This window comes from Apteryx rowi, unplaced genomic scaffold (genome assembly GCF_003343035.1).
Source record: "Apteryx rowi isolate R43461 unplaced genomic scaffold, aptRow1 scaffold_157, whole genome shotgun sequence".
In the NCBI taxonomy this organism is placed as follows: Eukaryota; Metazoa; Chordata; class Aves; order Apterygiformes; family Apterygidae; genus Apteryx; species Apteryx rowi.
In genome coordinates, this window is record NW_020447830.1 from 1,514,150 (window position 1) to 1,533,146 (window position 18,997).

General features: G+C 40.4%; 1 protein-coding gene across 2 annotated transcripts in view; it reads left to right on the forward strand.

Moving 5' to 3' along the window:
* Positions 1-588: 588 nt before the first annotated feature.
* OPN5 (opsin 5) overlaps positions 589-18,997 on the forward strand; it is a 22,641-nt gene continuing 4,232 nt past the window's right edge. Inside the window, exons 1-5 of one of the 2 annotated variants that reach the window (XM_026059412.1) lie at positions 589-753; positions 7,017-7,136; positions 10,735-10,905; positions 14,374-14,708; positions 17,545-17,789. In XM_026059412.1, the coding sequence (XP_025915197.1) occupies positions 615-753; positions 7,017-7,136; positions 10,735-10,905; positions 14,374-14,708; positions 17,545-17,789 (1,010 nt within the window). In that variant the 5' untranslated portion in view covers positions 589-614. The remainder of the gene's footprint in view (positions 754-7,016; positions 7,137-10,734; positions 10,906-14,373; positions 14,709-17,544; positions 17,790-18,997) is intronic. The other variant, XM_026059413.1, reaches the window with a different exon arrangement.

Here is an 18,997-nt window from a genome sequence, read left to right on the forward strand (position 1 = left end):
GTAGAACCACCTAAATAATTCTAAGGAGAATTTATGGATACAACTCTTAACCATGAAATTTGCAGAGCTACCATTTGTAGACATAATGCCCCTCAAGATATGAAGAAATTGCTGGGACTGTCTAACTGGTAATTCCCAGTTTCTTGGGATCATGAGAACAGCGTGTATAGATAAAGACAAGTTCAGCATGCATTAAACACATTGAACAATGAAGCTATTCAGACACAAACAATTGCCCTACTTGGTTTTCCCGGATTCTGACTCTTGGGTCACTCTTACACTCAGCTGGAAGTGTCAGGTTCCTTAAGATATTCAGAGAAGGCATTTCAGATCCCTCTGGCTTGCATCTTGCAATACAGCAGTTGCTAGATGCTGCTCAAATGGATTACAGTGATGACTGCCACATGAATAATGATATACTTGGATAAATAAAGCCATGAAAGAAATGCTTTATGCAATTTTGAACTGGATCCTGAAATGCCATGGGAGCTGGTAGAATAGAAATGAAGATGGGAAGGTGCTTCCTGTGCATGAACAAAAATATTGTCATTTCTGGTGGTGGATGTGGTCTGTAACTGAATCTGTTCTTTTGTTTTTCAGACGCTGAGCTGGACATGAATGGGATGGCATCAGATCACAATACTTCATTTCAGGATGAGTACCTCCCACACTATCTCCAGAAGGAAGACCCCTTTGCATCAAAGCTTTCTAGAGAAGCTGATATAGTAGCTGGAATTTATCTGACAGTGATTGGTAATGATTTTTTAATTCATTTCTGAAACACAAATATATCACTGCACCCTTTCAGACACTCACAAAAAGACAGTGACTGCTGGGCATTAGATGTGTAATTACATGTTTCTTCATACCAGAAGGAAAAATCTAGGCAAAGGTAGAGAAGAACATACCAGAAAYATGGTTAGCACCATAACAGAATGCTGGTCTAGGTAGGCAAAAAGCCTGTCTTCAAAAGTGACTATTAGTGGACCTTCCAGGAAAAATTGCAAGAAATCCTCAATAATTTCTACTGAGAGGTAACTAGCTTGCAGATTAATTATTCCTGGCCAAAGCTGACTTCTGCCCTTATGCAGCTTGGGTTTTATGTCCTGTTTTCAGCGCCTTTCTTGTGTGTCTACACAGCAAAAGAGAACATCCTCAAAAGCGTCCATTTGAATCTTGTTCGATTCTTAGCATCAATTCTTTTGTTACTCACTTCATTGAACAGTATTTTCTGTCTGTGACCCTCCCCTCACTTGGACACTTTTGTCCCGGCATCTTTTACCATGTGCAAAGTGACTCTGCAAGCAGAATAAATGCAACTATTTTTTGGCCAGTGTATGTAAGATAATAGGTATGACTGATTTCTTGGTAAAGTATTCATGTTGCAGGCAGTTCTCATTCAGTTGGGGAAATACCAGTCTCCATTGCTTCTTAGAACAGCCTGGTCCTTGTTTTTGCTGATTTACCATCTTCTGATTCTCTGCTCTTTTGGGATTTTATACCTTTTTGTGTCAGTATTTTTCCTTTCAAATACTTGAGCTGCTAACTATTGTCTCACCCCTTAAATTTCTGTCCATGATTTTGGTTTTCCTTATGTTTTATGGCTTTACCTTATATACTTTCTCACAGCTCAAAATCTGTTTTCTCGGTAAAATTGAGCCAAGGTCATATAACAGCACTGCACCAAGCTGTGTTCTGGGTCACAGACAATGATGGACTGAGGGCTACAGGGTATTCCTTCAAATTTATTCCCTTTTGGTTTTGTTCTCTTGTTATATTAGTTTTGCACTTAATATAAAACTGTTCAGTCCTATCTTTATGTTTATTACTTATTATTTTGTATACCTCCTGCCTATTCTCTCTCACTGCCTTTCCTCTGATCTAATTAATCTAATATTTTCTGCTGAGAAAGTATCACCAAGGCTTGAATAATACCAGTCTCTCATTAGTCTTCCACTTACGCCTCTATTGAAACAGGAATTCAGAACTAAACAGATTGCAGGTGAAGCTGTATCTCTGCTCTGTTTGGTGATGCTGTGCTAGTCTCAGTATTCACATACTGTATGTATCCTCGCTTTTTCTATCCTTTTTCTTCCTTTATGGCTGCTRTGCAAACAAATGTCTTCACTGAACCATCCAAAACAACCCCTTGTGTCTTTCTTCACTTAGYTGAGCAAACTTAGCTTTAATCCCAGGAAATATGTCTGAGTAGCTGAAATGAATCCTTCTGATGTACATTGTGTTGCCTTGGTATATTGGCTATATTTAGTGTGAATTTATCCACGTCCAAAGAAATACCCCTGCCAGGTGTGAAACGCCTTGAACAATAGACATAACAAAATTAAGGCAAAGAGCAGAAATGATAAATTTCCAGTAAAAATCCAAACCTGACCATTCAGGCACAGACTTACGTGACCAACGTAAGAAGAGGAGGCTGAATCTACAGGTAAAAATGGCCGATAACCCATCAGGAAGATTCCCACCTCCCTGCCCCGTGGCAGAGTGGGGGCCAAACAACCCAGAGTGGACTCGTTGCGCCTAGTGGCTCAAGCCAAGAAAGTTCAAGCTATAGCTCTGCTGTATATACATAAAGCTCCGCCTTAGAGATCATATCCTACTTTTTTCCCTGGGTTTAACTTCCTTTTTCATGTGTTTGCTTTGCATTTRACTTGGTTAATTACTTTACCTTGCTGATGATTACACACTCCAGTACTGACTCTTATTAGAGCCAAATATGCTGTTTGTATTATATTCACCTAAATGCTATACATTTGCATCTTTCTTGGGTTTGCATCTATAGCATACGATACCACTGGCATCCTGCACAGATATGTTTTAGCCCTTTTGTGGATTTTGAATTTTCATTGCCTTGCTGCTGGTCAGTTGTGCCCTCGGCCATTTCGGATACGGCAACTGGCTTCTTGTTTCCTRGACCAGCGTAGTACCATTGTGGACRGCAGTGTGTAATTCAGYAATGGATATTATTTTATTAGAGGCCAAGAGAAGTCAGGAACCTTTTCCAGAGGTTTCGTGAAGGAAGAGTATGTTATGTTTTTTATCAGTAGAGCAGAATTACACTTCAGCTCAGCCCTAAGCGAGGGAGCTTCCCTGGTGGAAGGAACAATGTCAGGTCCTTCTTCTTTGCTTGTGTATAGATGGGGTGAAGTATTCTTTCACCACTTTTTTTTTTTAGGGAAAAAAAGGCTTAGTTTGTGCTAATGTTTCATGTGTATGTTGTACTTCACAAGACTGGTTTAGCTTATTATATTGYGGATGCTACCATTAGTTGTCAGTATGCAAATCCACATTTTATTACCCAYTCATATTTAGGTGGATGACAACCTTCTAATAATATATTGGGCCTGAAAAAAAGATGATATTTTAGAAGGTAGTTCATCTTTGTTGTTCCTCCCAGCAAAATCTCTGAGTGGCCATTTTACTTGCTGCAAACAAAAATAAACCCAAGGTTCCTTCTCTGCTAAACTGATTTCTGACAGCTCAGAGCACCCACATTTCTGTCGGGCACTGCCATGCAGAGATTTTCCGTGGCGAACGGTAGGATTTGTTTAAGGTAGCGGAGAAGGTTGCGTAGCTCAGTGAAAGTATTCGCTGACATTTCATTCCACCCGACAGGCTTGCTGATGCTGTAAATGTACWTTAATTGGCTGCTGTGTCATTAATGAGAGCTCCCAAGTATTCAGAATAGTCAGTTAAAGCTCTGTGCCTCAGTAGCTCATGAGCATAGCTGTATCTTGTAGTAACTGTGCAGTTTTGCAGATTTATTTTGTAAACCGTGTAACCTCTCCATGAGCCTCCCTATATGTTTTTACTCTAACTTGTTGTTCAGACCAAACCTGCCCATTTTCTTCTGGCACTGAGCTGTGTCTCTGGTTCCCTGGCAGACCTCTTCCAAGAAACTTTCTCCTCTTTTGAGGTGCAGAGAGAGCGACWAGCTGCAGGAAGATGGAAGCCAGAAGGTGGGAATTGCCATTGGGCATTTTTTTGTGCTTGAGGCCTGTAAGGTGCAAGTGAATTTAAAATATGTTTCAAAGAGGGGAGAAGCTGCAAAGTGAGCAAGCAAAGATGAGATCCTCTCAGAAACCTCAGCAGAGCTTTTGGGGTCAGGCTGGTTGTCTGAACAATTGAAATATTTTAGTTTGAAAATAGAAGAATGCATTTTTATTTTTTTGGTCTTAAAAAAAAAAGGGAGTCTTGGCCAAATTATGGCAAATACTTTGCCGATGTGTGATCTTTTGATCTGAATAGTTCATTTCCATGTGTGTTTTTTTTTATTGTCTAAAAAAAAAAAGAAATCAAACCTTACACCTGGTTTTAAGGAYCCAGGTCTTTTTACTTTGTCACTTCCTCTGTCACCTTTTTCATCACTGACTTGATTGATTTCCTGTACGGAGTCATCAGTGACTCACGGCTGAGCTGAGACCCGCCGGCCGTCGGGTAACTAACTGCCAAGTAACTATCGATTCACAAACTGTTGTTGCGCTGGTCCACGGTGTGTTATGAAACAGCTTAAYTGAAAGCAAAATCCTGAACTATTGTGTTTTTTTTTTTTCTGACGGTTTAGCACTGCTGTCAAATTGAAGAAAAGGAGTCTTATTTGTTTAGATTGGTTCTTTGACATGTTTTCCCCTTTTGCTGCAGACTCCGTACCTAAGTCTGGCTCTGTTTCCCTGTCTTTTTCTCTGGGCTGGGAGCTTGCACCAGAGAGGACTTTGGTTAGCTGCTAGGAAAACCTTTCCGACAGGGAAAATAAAGTATTCAGCTGGCTTGTCTTAAGGGGTAGTGAAGTTTCTACCATCAAAGAGCTCAAAAAGGTTTAGATAAGCGACTGTCAGAAACAACGCAGGTAGAGATGAAGGTTGGCTTAAATTATCACTTGACACCTTCCAGCCTTAGGTTTGCGTTTAGTGGACTGAGGCTTAGATCCTCTGATATATTGCTATTAATAATGAAGGGCTGCTTCAGAGACTTGTCTAATATATAAATCTTTCTAGATTTCTAGTCTGTTGTAAAGTGCTCGGGAAATTGTCACGTGCTTTTGAAAGGTATTCCAGCCTGGACCCTGGCACATGAGACAAGATATCCTGAATTTCACTAGAGAGAAAATGGGAATGAAAAAGGATTAAGATATATAAAATATATTCAACAACACTGGGATTCATTCACTTAACTGCAAAGAAGAAAAGAATTGAATTGATTACCTGCATCTACTTATAATTCAGATGATTGAATTTTCAGAGCCATAAGAATAGGATGTTCTTTAAACTTCATTCACCAAGGACAAATCAAATTTACCGAGAAAAGCTAAGATTAAAGGACAAGCCACTTTCTGATTTATTTTTTTTATTTTTTTTTTAAATAAGCTACAGACCAGTACTGACAGTATAAAATACTTTTTTTCCAGTTAGAACAGTTTTGCATTCATTACTGAAAAGTTCAGTATCAAAATATTTTTCTCCTGAGTTTGGTAAATCTTGAATTCCACAGTTGCACATATTTCTTGTGAAATAGCCCAGTTTTAGCCTCTGGGAACCATTTTTCTCTCTGCCTCGTGAATGTCCCCAGGCTTGGTTTCTTGGTTCTGGGGGAAGGCGACACCCTTACAAGTTGACCGTTTCATTCACAGGCTGTCACAAATACCCATTTAACTCCTGAGGCGTGGGCCTCCCGTCAGACTCTGCTGAGAGAACCGGAGAAAATTATGTGGTGTATGAGAGTAATATATTTGGAATGGGCCACATTGCTGGGCAGATGGGGAGCTGCTGGAGTCTTTCTGGAACATATGGAAAAAAGACAGGGTATCTGCTAGGAGCTTTAATGCCTGTTGAGATACAGGAAAAAGAGAGTGATTTATTACTGTGCTTTTTTGGGATCCCAGAATCCCTTGGAGTGATATTTCACAGAGGGATATTTTTCCAAGTAGTAATGGCTTTTTCTCCAGTGGAAAACCTCTTGGCCGGGATGTTTTTTTCAGCGACTGTTGCCGTTTTGCCATGGGATGTGCCACGTTTGCTGGCTCCGTAAAGCAGTTTGCACCAGCAGGGCAATGTGCAGGCTGGGAGGCACCACGAGAAGTGACTTGGCTTCCTCTTCATCAGAGGAAAGCTGGGTTATTTAGGACTCTCTTGGGGTAGAAGCACAGGGTGATAAGACCTGCTGTATCTTTGGGAGTTAGACTCTGTTTTCTGAAACTGATGTTAAGTCTTTTGCTGCTTTTCTCCTACAAAATGTCCAGGCCAACCTCAAACTCTTTCAAATATCAGTCAGTGAAGAAATAGCTCTCTTTAAGGGGGTGGGAAAGTCTGTAGCTCCTGGTGTCAGTGCAATAGCTCCATGGTAGATTAGCTGCTTGCAGGTGAAGCTCTGTGGATCCTCGGGTGGTGGCCAGYGGGTAAGAAAGTCCAACCAGCCTGAACAGGGCAAGGTTCCTCCTCATGCAGTGAGCTCAGCTGGAAGGTAAAATCAGATGTTTTCCCTCATTTTTCTTGCATCTTATGATAGAAATTAATTTCTATTGTAAGGCTTGTGATGTGATATTAATATCAATAGCTGACATTATTTTAGAAACGTATCCCTCAACCTTCAGTTATAGCATTTAATGAAATTAAGGTTGGTTAGCGAATGGGGTCCTCATGGTTACCAACAGCTGAATTTTGTCATTGTGGTTGTATAAACATACATGAGACAAATGGAGTCGATGAGAACAGAAGAACTATGGGGTTTCTATTAAGTGCATTCAATCCATAACTGTGCAGGCTCAGGTGGTAAAGGCCTGCTGCAAAAGGGAAAATAGCATTTGTGGCGAGAGGGAGAGGTCTGTGGTAGATGTCTCTATGAGCTACATAATGAGGAAGAGATGATCGTGTTTCGGATTAAAATACCTAGCCCTGGGACCATAGATTCAGGTTGAAAATGCCAGAGCATTTCACAAGGCAGATACGATATTATTGTTTTTGAGGAGAATCCTAATTTGATTGTTTTTCTTTTTTTAATTATAGGGATTCTTTCAACTCTGGGAAATGGGTATGTTATTTTTATGTCCTCAAAGCGAAAAAAGAAGCTAAGACCTGCTGAGATAATGACTGTTAATTTAGCAGTGTGTGATCTGGGCATTTCAGGTAATTCGATGTTTTATTTTCATTCATTTTTACTTTCCTACCATTCTTTCTGCAGCAGCATGAGACGTTCCTCTGGAARTCATGGGGAGCCCCAAATGCCTTTTGTCACTGATGTTTCTGCTCTATTATTTGTATATAAATGAAAGAGAAGGATAGGAAAAAAAATGTTCCTGAACAATTTGATGGAAAGAATTGGTAAGGACATAGGGAAAAATAAGGTTGAATCTATCGGTCCTGACTTGAGCAAAACTCCTGTTCACTTTGGCTCTGGGCAGGCCTTCAAAGACAGCTCCCATGTACATCCTGATATGATAAGCACAAAACAGCTTTTTTTCTACAATTGGAGAAAATGGTATTTTCTTGCAGGAGGGAGCCCGGTGCCTCAGAAATACATATCTAGCCAAATGTGAGGGCGTAAAGGGAAAGATTTGGAAAATATCAGTGGCTATCAGCCTCTTCAAGCTAACAATTTTCTCTCCAGTCACCACCCCCTTTTCTCCCTGGTCAGGAAAATAAGAATTAGTGTCAATCTATAGAGTAAGAGCAGGACCAGCCTGCTGGAAGGATTTTCATTCAAACCCACAGCCTGGATATCACTGGCGTGTCAGGAGGCAGCTTTGGAAAGGTTCGCACAAAGTTGCAGAGCCAGTAGCCCTTGGAGATCATTTCTTTGGCTCTCGGCATAGGTCATTAGGCTGCTCAGGGCTGCACGCACATGAGAGGGGGAGGACTGGATGTCCTTTAGAAAAGGATATCCTGGTGGCAGACAGCTCAGCAGGTATGAGGGCTCAATGTGACCTTGCTGAGCGTGGGACCTCCCCAGTGCAGCACAAACTCGTGTCTGTGGTGCAGGTGCCTGCAACCCTAATAAAGCACCACTGAGCAGCTGAGGGGTGGCTAAATTTCTATATGTGCATGTCTGTGCCACCCATTCTGCACTTCCCACCTGTGCTCGTTCCCAAATTCCCAGTGCCCACTTCCACGTCTCTGCAGTCCGTCCTGTCTTCAGATGGCACGTCTCCACCACTGCTTCCCTCTACTCCATCTGCCCCCAAATCCTTGCCGTGCTTCACTTTGAAGTGAAGCAAAAAAAAAACAAAAAACAAAAAACCAAAACCCAACAGCCCAAAACAGGAGCAGTTCTTTTCCTCTTCCATGATGCTTCTATCTCCTCCGTGTCCTAAGAGCCAATCTCATTTTAAAAGGCTCATATTTGACAGAGATGGAGTGTACCAGAAGAATTTTTGTAGCTACCTATCAAGAACATCTAGAGATAACCCTTAACCGTATAAGCTGTTAACATACAAACTACAGCATGCTTGGGACTGCTCTCTTAGGACAAGGTCTTCTCGTTTCTCTTTCTAGGTTTGTCAGCAACATACCATGTGATCTTGGTCACCTTCTCTTCCTTGGGAATTTCAATTTATCTGTGTGTAAAAGATTTATGATTAAAAATAACTGTGATTGGCAAAGCCATGCATGCTTTTTCTCTCTTTTCTTTCCTTTTTTTTTTTGTTAATGGAAGATGTTGACTCTAGAAATGTGATGTGTTCTGTGTGTTGGAGCTATTGGAGATGGGACTCCTTCCAAAATCTTTATATTTCACACACTTGGCCCCTTGTTTAAGAAACGGATTCTGCAGCGGCCCTGCTTCCTGTAGGTGTCCACAGGGTGGCACCAGTCGCTTGTTTAAAACGAAATCAGGCTCGTTTTTCACTAATACCGTGCTCTGATTCCTGTGCTGCTGCAGAGAAGTTGGTTTTGTGCAAATAAATGCGGTGTCCTTTACAGCTGGCAATGATTTACATTATTTAAGTTGCTGACTCTTGGGATTTATCCTAGACCTTGCCATATTTCATGCTTTTCTTGAAGCCTTTATCCTGGAGATCAGCTTTTGCTTGAAAAAGGAATGTACATTTCTACCCTTTCTGCTTGGAGAAAAGCCTATAAATATGAGCTGATCAAGCCCTTCAGGCTCAGCATAATTTTCCTTACAGGCTTACACTAAAGGAAAAGAATGACAAAATATGTTGTTTAAAAATAAGTCTCATTTTCAGGGGTTTTCAATCGTGATGGTTTTGGGATAGAAAATGGAGCAAAGGCCCTTTTCTGCAAGATTTGGAATAGAAATGTTTTAATTTTCTGTTGAGAATGAAGTGGAATGTTTACTTTCAGGTCAGTTTAATCTAAATTGGAATATTCTGGAGAACCATAGAAAATATTTTACTTAAGATGACTTCAGCAAAATAGGGACTTGTGTCTCTATTTCTATACAAAAGGTGCCTTGTGGGAATCGTAGTCTGGGAGACTATTTTTTCCTGTGTGCTGTGCTCCCTAGAAGCACCCTTTCCATAAAGGAATTCACTGAGCTACGTTGACATTACAGACTGTAAGTTCAGCCAGGGAAACTGGCCCAGGGCAGCTGGAGATGCTCTCAACTGCTTGAGATGCTCCAGCAATGCGCCTACAGGAATATGCAGTCACCAGAAGGTTAAGTTAAATATTTAATGTTGTTTTAATGTTGCAGTTCAGTGCYGAACTGTTCAGGCTTTTTAGCATTTCAGGTCAGTCCAATAGGGAGAAATGAAGCATTCTGAAAACATGCTGATGTTTCTGAAGTGCAAATTTTTGAGTTTTCTCTTCCATTACATTGAGTTTCTCTTCCATTCCATTTTTTGCATCCAGTTTGAGATGAAAATAATTATTAGGTGGAGATTTCCAACTGGAAATTTCCAGTGCCCAAACTTACTCATTCTCACAATATTTGGGAAGAATATGAATAACGGTAGGCTGTTTTAAGGTCAGAATGGAACAATATATCATCTAATCTAATTTCTTGCATAACGCACCACCCACTTTTACAAATGGAGAACTGAGCTAGGGAGCCACTAGCACAGCTTCTCCGAAAGAGTTAGGTGGCTCCCTTCTGTTTGGATGGCTAATTAAGGTGGGGGTGTTTAAAATTTTGAGTATCTGTGGCCAGGTGATTTGCTGAGGGTGACCTAGGAAATGTGTGATATGAACAGGAATTGAAGCCACTCCCTCTGCAGCACACGTCCATGCTCCAACCATAGCACCATCCTCCTTCCTAACTTAATGCTTTACCACAAGATGCATCCTACTTTTGGGCCTTGGCACATTTGCCGATGTCCTCTCTGAAGGCAAATTTCTTTACTCTGTGTGTGAAGACACTAAGTTGATAAGCCTAACTGGGTCTGTGCCTGTCCTCAAGTCCAGTTTTACCCATACTGTTTGTAGACTACCATGTGTTTGCGTGTGGTCTTAACCCATATTCTGAAGTTTTCCTGATGGGAAGAGCTTGCAAAGGCTCAGTACCGTTAGTATGGGTTTAACTTCTGGTTCATGTGGTCTGCACAGTGAAGCAACAGTGAAGCTTCGTTAGGCTAAGCCCTGTGGATGGAGGGCATGCAAGTCATCACATCTGTTGTGCCTGGAGTCCCCTCTTCATTTTGCAGAGCAAACACGTTTCTGCATTTTTACTGGTATCAGCTTTGGGCAAAGGGGGGTTTTGTTTTTCTGAAAAAGGGTGGTTTTAGCAGTGATGGATTTCAGCTGACATTCTTTTCTCCTTTTGAAGTTGTAGGAAAACCCTTCAGTATCATTTCCTTCTTTTCTCACCGCTGGGTGTTTGGATGGATGGGCTGCCGCTGGTACGGATGGGCTGGTTTCTTCTTTGGCTGTGGGAGCCTTATTACCATGACAGCTGTCAGCCTGGATAGATACCTAAAAATCTGTCATTTGTCTTATGGTACGAAAGAAAAACTATGTTAAGTGACACTACATCCCCCCCTTCCTCCCCTCCAAGAAGCTCTAGGCTATTACAGTTGTGAGCAAACAGGGTAAGGAATACAAAACAATTGCATATGATTTTCTGCTCCCAAGTAGAATGAAATAAGAGAAGAATCAAATGTATAGCAAATGCAAATAAAATCGTGAAGGATTCCTAAGACCAGAAGCAACTGTTTTGATCATCTATGACAATTTTCTGCATAATATAGGTCAGAATTTTGTTAAATGTTCCTGAATCAAAATCAGAACTTCTCTTGGATTAGATCCATGCTATCAGGAAAGTAGCAAGTCTCCATTTTAATATGTAAAGTTATGGTGAGTAAATAGTACTGATGGTTGATTAATCCACGGACTAATGTCCAGGAAAAGATCTAGGTCAAACTCAAYTTTCAGCTCTGGGATCTGTTACGCTTTCCTTGCTGAATTGCATWAGCCCCTCACCACCACTAAAGCTGTGCTCTTAAACTCTTCTTGGATAAATTAAGCATCTTAAGCTTTTCATCCTGTCACTGTAATGCAAGTTTTCTAGACTGAAATTATACTTAAGCTCTTCAAAATGCTTTTGATAAGTAGAGAGAGGAACACGMAGATAAAAGAAACATATTTTCATGACCCAAGTAACCTCAGCTAAATTTGTATAGCTGGTCATATCCCCTTCACTGTTGTCCCTCTATTGTCAGTTTAAGCCATGGGTTTTAGTAATTGTTCATGGATAAATCACTTTGTGCCTATCAAGGCCTGTTGAAGTTAACAGATTCAAGCACTGCACGTCTTGCAGAGTCTTATGGCCTGGCACACAACAGTATTCCTCCTCAGGTGCCTAAATTCCTTTAAGATATGTGGCAAGGTATTTAAAGCATCTACAAGATTCGGACATGCAGTAGGACATAATGAACAGAGATGGATCTTGAGAGGATGAAATGAATTTAGCAATGAAAGCTGTTATCACCATATCCATCAATATCTTGAATCGATTTTGAATATGAAGTATTATATGCTCCATTCTTTCCAGTTAAAGGATTTTGGCCCAGTTTGGAAAGATATTTTTCTTGCATTGGAAGGGACAAATTCCCCAACAAAATAAGGGGAATACTTAAAGTGACTTTTCATATAAGAAGCACCTTGCCCATGTGACTGAGGGACATGCAATGGGTCCCTTTATAATGACATGAATATCAGTCATGCAACATTAAATTTTAAGAAATGTTTTCAGCTAGGAAGTATGGGTAAGCTGGTGTGTCCAATAGCTGAGTGTTACGTTAATTAAAAGCTGTGGCACTGCACTGAGATCTGCTGTCATAGATCTTGGAATGTCTGTGTGTTTTTTTTCCTTAAATATGAGTGCAGGGAACATCTCATTCACTGAGTTTTACGTACAACATTCACATTTAGTAGGATTTCAGTTCTCTCTGTAAGGCTATTATCAACATAGTTCTCTGGTGCATAGGACAGATTTAGGTATCTAGCATGACATCTGAGTTCAAGAGAGACAGAACACTCAAACCCTTTTTGTCTAGCGCTGTCTGATCGTGGTTGTCCAAACACAATGATGGAGAGCAGTAAACAGGTAGCAAATTCAGTCTATGCAGTTAATGTAACCATTTTCTGTATAAGGATTTTTGATCAGGTTTATGGTCCTGAGACCTAGGATTTGCTGCCTGACTTTTCCTGCACCATTCTTCCATTTTAAGGTTTTCACAACAGCTGTGAAAATAGTGCCAATGTTTTGGTCCTCGCGCTACTGTTTCTCTATTTTTTTCCACCTGAACACAACAAGCCTCCCTCCTGCCTCTCAGGTGTCGTGCTTGAATACGTCAGTGCTCATTATCCTTCTAGTGATCTGGAAAGGTAAATTCAGCTGGAGAAGAGGCTCTGCTTGCTTTCAAATTGAAGTTGTTTGTTTTGCTTTGGTTTTATTTTCAGTTGTTCTCAAACCCTCAAGAAAGCTATCCAACAGAAACTGTCATTGTTTTTATGTCAGTGGCTGGGGAATGAAGACAAATTAGAGCTTTTAAGGCAAAAGGAGCTATTATAACACTTTAGTCTGAGTTTTCATATAAGTCATAGAATGTCACTTGGTAATTCCTATATGAATCCAACATGTTGAATATAGGAGATGATGGAAAACTTATAAATTGAAGCTTTTGTTACCTGAAATAGAGTTGTATGTAAGGTGGGCAGTGAGACAATATTCCACCCCACAACACCATGCATGTCATTAACATTTAATAAAGTCAATGGGCAAGAAAATGTGAAAACATCTATCACAAATTCTTCTGACCATATGTACCTGAGGAATTGCTGGCATTGGTGAGTGGGGATCATTTGACAGATATAAAAAAAATACCATGTTGCACAGTACATGGGGTGAGGAAACATAGCAGTTCTCAAAACTCTTGGTGAAAGCTCCAGCCCTCAGGCATTAGCCAAACTAGTGAGGAATAAAGTTAAGATGACACAATTAAGGCTATTCCTAATTCATGAGTACCTGCTTGCTTGGAAAACTGTTTTGATGGACAAACTGCATGTGAAATCTGGGAGACAGATCATAATTTGCCTTTCTCCCTGTGGAAAGTAAGAACTTTTCTATATTTAGATTCAACATTGTCCTCCAAGACAGGGGTCTATAGCACATTCTGTATTCATGCAGTATTCCACAAATTGGGAAAGCTTTTGAGGTCACAGAGCTTAGTACATACAGTAATCAATGTTTGCTACTTATATACTATAATCTATTTATAAATCAGAGTCTCATGTAYGTAGCTAAGTACAATGCTTATTCTTACAGGTGAAAGATAGGAAAAGAATGACAAGATAAAAATAAACCTGTGTGTTATTTCCTCTGTACACTCTTGTCTTTCAATCCCTTGGGTTACTGATTTATGTTGAGAAGTGTCTTGAGATCAAACTTCAGCCAGCTAATAAATAGCGACAGGAATAGGAAATCATGTAAGTTACATCATACAGTTCCAGCTAGTRAGTCGTCATACTGAACAATGAAAGGGATGAATAAAAAGCTTAGTCATGAATGTGGGTCAGATCTCCATGTCAGCAGGCCAACATGTTATGAATATACCTCTACAGACCACAAAGCAGTTTTGAAAACTGCTAGACAAGATACCTGTGACCATATCTGAGCTACCTGTCTGGGTTGCATTTGTAGGACTCTTTTAGGTTGTAATTCATCACAACTTAAAGTAGAGATCTAAAATATGTAAGGTGGAACCCTCCCTACATGTGTCTATTTCTCTCCATTAGGTGTGAAGGGAGCCTAGGGTGGCCAGCTTAGGTGTCACTGTAGATACCTAGAAGGAGGTGAGATGAACCCTACAGTGGTTGTCAAACAAGCTCTTACTGCATGTGTAGAAGACAAGTTTGTGTCAAATATACATGGATGTGCAGTTGTAACTCTTGAATTATTTTCCAGGTACCTGGCTTAAGAGACACCATGCCTTTATCTGTCTGGCTATAATCTGGGCCTACGCTACGTTCTGGGCTACGGTGCCCTTTGCTGGTGTGGGGAACTATGCTCCTGAGCCTTTTGGGACCTCCTGCACTCTGGACTGGTGGCTGGCGCAGGCATCAGTGGCTGGACAGGCTTTTATTCTGAGTATTCTTTTCTTTTGCCTCCTGTTCCCAACTGCAGTGATTGTGTTTTCCTATGTCAAAATCATTTTAAAAGTCAAGTCATCCACCAAAGAGGTTGCTCACTAYGATACCAGGATTCAGAACAGCCACATACTTGAAATGAAGCTGACCAAGGTAAGTAGGAAGATTTAACTCACTTTGCTTCATCAGATCCTAAAAGTAGCCTTGGAGAAATTCAGCAATATCTAGTTCCAAGTACAGTAATGTTCTACTGTGTCTACTATGTTGAGTGATAGTACGATGCTCTGAAAGTGATTGTTCTAGCTTTCTCCTTCAATGCTGTCAAGGTGGGATAAGAAGGAAGCTGTAACATATTTTTGTGAGTAGTGCACCRGAGTCCCTGAGATCATGATTCAGTCTGAAGCTCTGCCATAAACTTCCTGCATGACCTTACAGAAGTCGTATCATCTCTCTTTGGCCCTGTTGCCCATCATAAAACTCCCTTAGCTTTCAGAAGCGGTTGTAAAGAGTTATTTTAAGGTATTTGAGACAAGTGCAAGTACCTTCAGACAGCTTATAGTTCTCTATTAAGGAAGATCTAAACAAAAGGCACTCTTGTGATACTGCAATTCTTCTTATGCAAATAATTTATCATATAGGTTCAGTAATCAGCTGCTGATAAAAATGCATGCAAGTGATAAAAAATGTTTTCCTTCTCAGACCATGCCTTATTTTCCCTTTCTAATTTAATCTCTTTTTCTGTTTGGCAGTGGTGACAGCAATGATCCTTGTTGATACTAGTTATTGTGCCAGAAATTCGCTCAAAATAAAGTCTTGTTATAAGCAAAATGAGATTTCTTAGTTGTAAAAGATTCGCCAGCCTCTGTGAACCAGGTCAGGAGGGAGGCAAGCAACATGCTTTGATTGCTTGACTGAGCAAACATTCATTTTATTACATTTTTGGGAGTCGAACTGAAATTTTTATGACATACAGCAAGAAGTAATATTGTGCCAGAACATATCTGGGAAGCTCAGCTTGCTACCAGTATGGTCAGTGCTGCCAATACAGCTGGTAAAGATGTACTACTAATGCTGGGATATACATAAGTTGGAAAATGAGTCTCCATCACAACCCWTTCAACCCTACAGCACAACTTCTAAAACAGGCTGAGTTTGAGATCCCTGTGATGGACAAGAAAAGAGCATAAAAGCATAAAATTTCCCCCTCAATAATGTTGCCATCAGGATGTGAAAACAAAGGTTGAGGACAATGCAGTATCCCCCAAACTATTGCTTGCTGGTGACTTTGTGTTGCAAACCTGCTAATTGCTTCATTCTAAATGACTGCGCATGTACTAAAATCAGAGAGGGTGCTGAATAATAAATAGTCTGTCAATGGCAGTGGTATGATAGAATGTGCTCTTCAATATGTTTTATTACATATGTGATTTGAAGCTATGTCATGCTGCGACTGAGTGCAGATGGGCTGGTTCAGGTAAAGTAAATGAATCACAAATTTTGCCTCCAAACATATTTTCTTTAATATTTAAATTAAATATTTCCATGGCTACATTTCTTGACWTTATAAGAAAGTGCATTTCTTATTTACCAGGGATTGCAAACCAAACATTCTGTCGACATTTGTTTTTTCAATGCATCTACAGATTCTAATGGAGTATGAAATCCATAGTATGGTTTGGCAAAGGAAAAAGTAGATAATATACTAGAGTTGTCACTCTCAATTAAATTCCCATTAATTTCAATTCTGGATTATGCAGGTAAATACATTAATTTCTATCTATTGTTGTGGGTATTCCCAGAGGTTTAACAGCCTGTGCCTTCTTGAATGACTTCATGCTTGCTTTTTCCACATGGAAAAGGATTAAAATGGTTGGCATTTTTCCACTGGAAGAAAGGTCACAGACCCCACCCCAGGTGCAGGCAGAAGATGAACCTGATTTGGCAAAGCTCTCCATCCTCCTCTTACAGACATCTTCCATCATGACAGGTTATCAGTTGCACTGGGTTTTGACGTCTTCTCTGTGCAACATCAGCACAGCCTACAAGAGGAGAAGAAGCCCTGTGTTAGATTCAGGGCATTGCAATTTCTTTTTCCTTCATTTCCTAGTTCCCTTTGTTCTTGCCTCAGTGCCTGGTACTGGTGATACAGAAGAAAGAGCTACAACAGATATAGACAGGAATATCCCTTCCTAAACCAGCTCACCTACAGAGACACTCAGGATCCCCTACTCCCCAACACCATCAGGACCCACTTCAGTCCTGGAAGCTTCTTCAAAGACTTTGGTTTTATGATGTTTGGAGTCTGATTTCAAAGGACCCAGAATATGGAAGACTTGCACTTGATTAATCTTTTAATGTTTTGTTTTCTTGGTGCACACCAGTTTCGTCCTGCAATGGAAAAAAAGAGCCTGTTTTTTTGACTGTTCTAAGGAGTATTTGATGGGAAGAGGATAGCCTCTTCCCATAAATAGAAATGAGGGACTCCTCAAATAACCCCCTCAAAAAGAAAAGCTCTACAGGAAATGTTTCCAGTTTAACCAGCATTCATTTCAAATGGTTTCAGATCTTCCTAAAGTTTTCCAGGAATTTCACATTTTTATGTTAAATTCTCTAAAAAAAAAGAGAATCTGTATTCTTTAAAAGGATTTCCCTCCTTAAATAATTTAAATTTGATGTCAAAGAATTATTATTTTCTGAGATCTCATTTAGTTTCCTCATGTTTAGGCTGACCTTATGGCATTTTAAAAGGTCTGTGTTAATAGAATCACCAGCTATTCTGTGAAAAGTCAAAGGAAAACAGGAGCTAAATAAAAAGAAGTGAAATGCATGGCAGGTTTTGTTCATGCTGTAAATTTATCTGAAGCGGGTTATAATTTTTCCATTCTATGGCACATTCCTCAGCATTCTGCATAGCTGTGTGCTGTGCTGTCAGTAAGGACAATTCTGCTAGGTTAACTCCTTTCTCTCTTTTCTGTTTTCCTCTCACAAGGTGGCAATGCTGATCTGTGCAGGATTCCTCATTGCCTGGATCCCTTACGCTGTGGTGTCTGTGTGGTCAGCGTTTGGACAGCCGGATTCAGTTCCCATTCAGTTTTCAGTGGTACCAACTTTGCTTGCAAAGTCAGCAGCCATGTACAACCCAATTATTTACCAGGTCATTGATTGTAAGTTTGCCTGTTGCCGGTCAGGTGGGTTGAAGACCCTGAAGAAGAAGAGCTCTTTGAATAAATCCAGGTAATTTATTTCTTTGAGTAGTGGTATATCTTTAAGTACACAATGCTCTAGACAGCCGTTCTAAAAATTTACCCAACRTAAGATCTGCCAAGAGTCATGGCTCTTCTGATCTTATTTCTTGTTTTTGACCACGACCCATGCAGGGTCTTTCTTGCCGTGAAACTTCATGAAGTGATTCTAGCCRTATAAAGAGAAGCAAGGAGATGGTTACTATAGATCCAGCTGCAAGTCYATTAATGTAATGGGAAAAAATCCCTTTGAATTTGGTGGTTTTCCTGTCCTCCTGTTACTTCTTTTTTCATGTCGCCATAAAAGCCACCTCCAGAAGGTGTTTATGACCTCCATTCCCAGTAAAGTAAATGGGAGAGAATTGTGTTCAGTTCTTATACGATTAAACTCTTAATACCAAGACTTTCAACCGTAGAGGTAGCAGAGAGAGATGCTAGTTCCCCAKTCACCCTCTAGGTACCACTCAAGGTCCATATCTGTTCCTATCTAGAAGATATACAGAATCCAAACGGCTGTTCACTCCCCTCCTGTCCTGTTCAGATCAGGGTTATATCTATCTTTTTATTAGTCATAGGAAGGGGGAGTGGGGGAGAAGTCAAACCATCTTTCCCCTTCCACCAAAAAAACACCCAAAACACAAAGTATAATAAAATTTCATAATAAGGTCTTTGTTTTATCTATAACTTTGTGACAAATCTGTGCTGACCGTCAGTGACATTCATGGAAATACTGTATAAATGCAGTAAAAAAATTGACTTCTTAGCTCTGTGGTACATCACACATATCTTTCTTTTCTGATAGACCTAAAATAAGACAATGTTATTTATTACTCTGACAGTGTATGTTGGTATAAAGGCTGCAGCTGACCTGCCAGATCACAGAATCACAGAATCGCTGAGGTTGGAAGGGACCTCTGGAGATCATCTAGTCCAACACACCTGTTCAAGCAGGGTCACCTAGAGCACATTGCACAGGATCACATCCAGGTGTGTTTTGAATATCTCCAGAGAAGGAGACTCCACCACCTCTCTGGGCAACCTGTTCCAGTGCTCTGTCACCCTCACAGTGAAGAAGTTTTTCCTCATGTTCAGATGGAGCTGCCTGTGTTTCAGTTTGTGCCCATTGCCTCGCGTCCTGTCGCTCGGCACCACTGAAAAGAGTCTGGTCCCATCCTCTCGACACCCTCCCTTCAGATACTT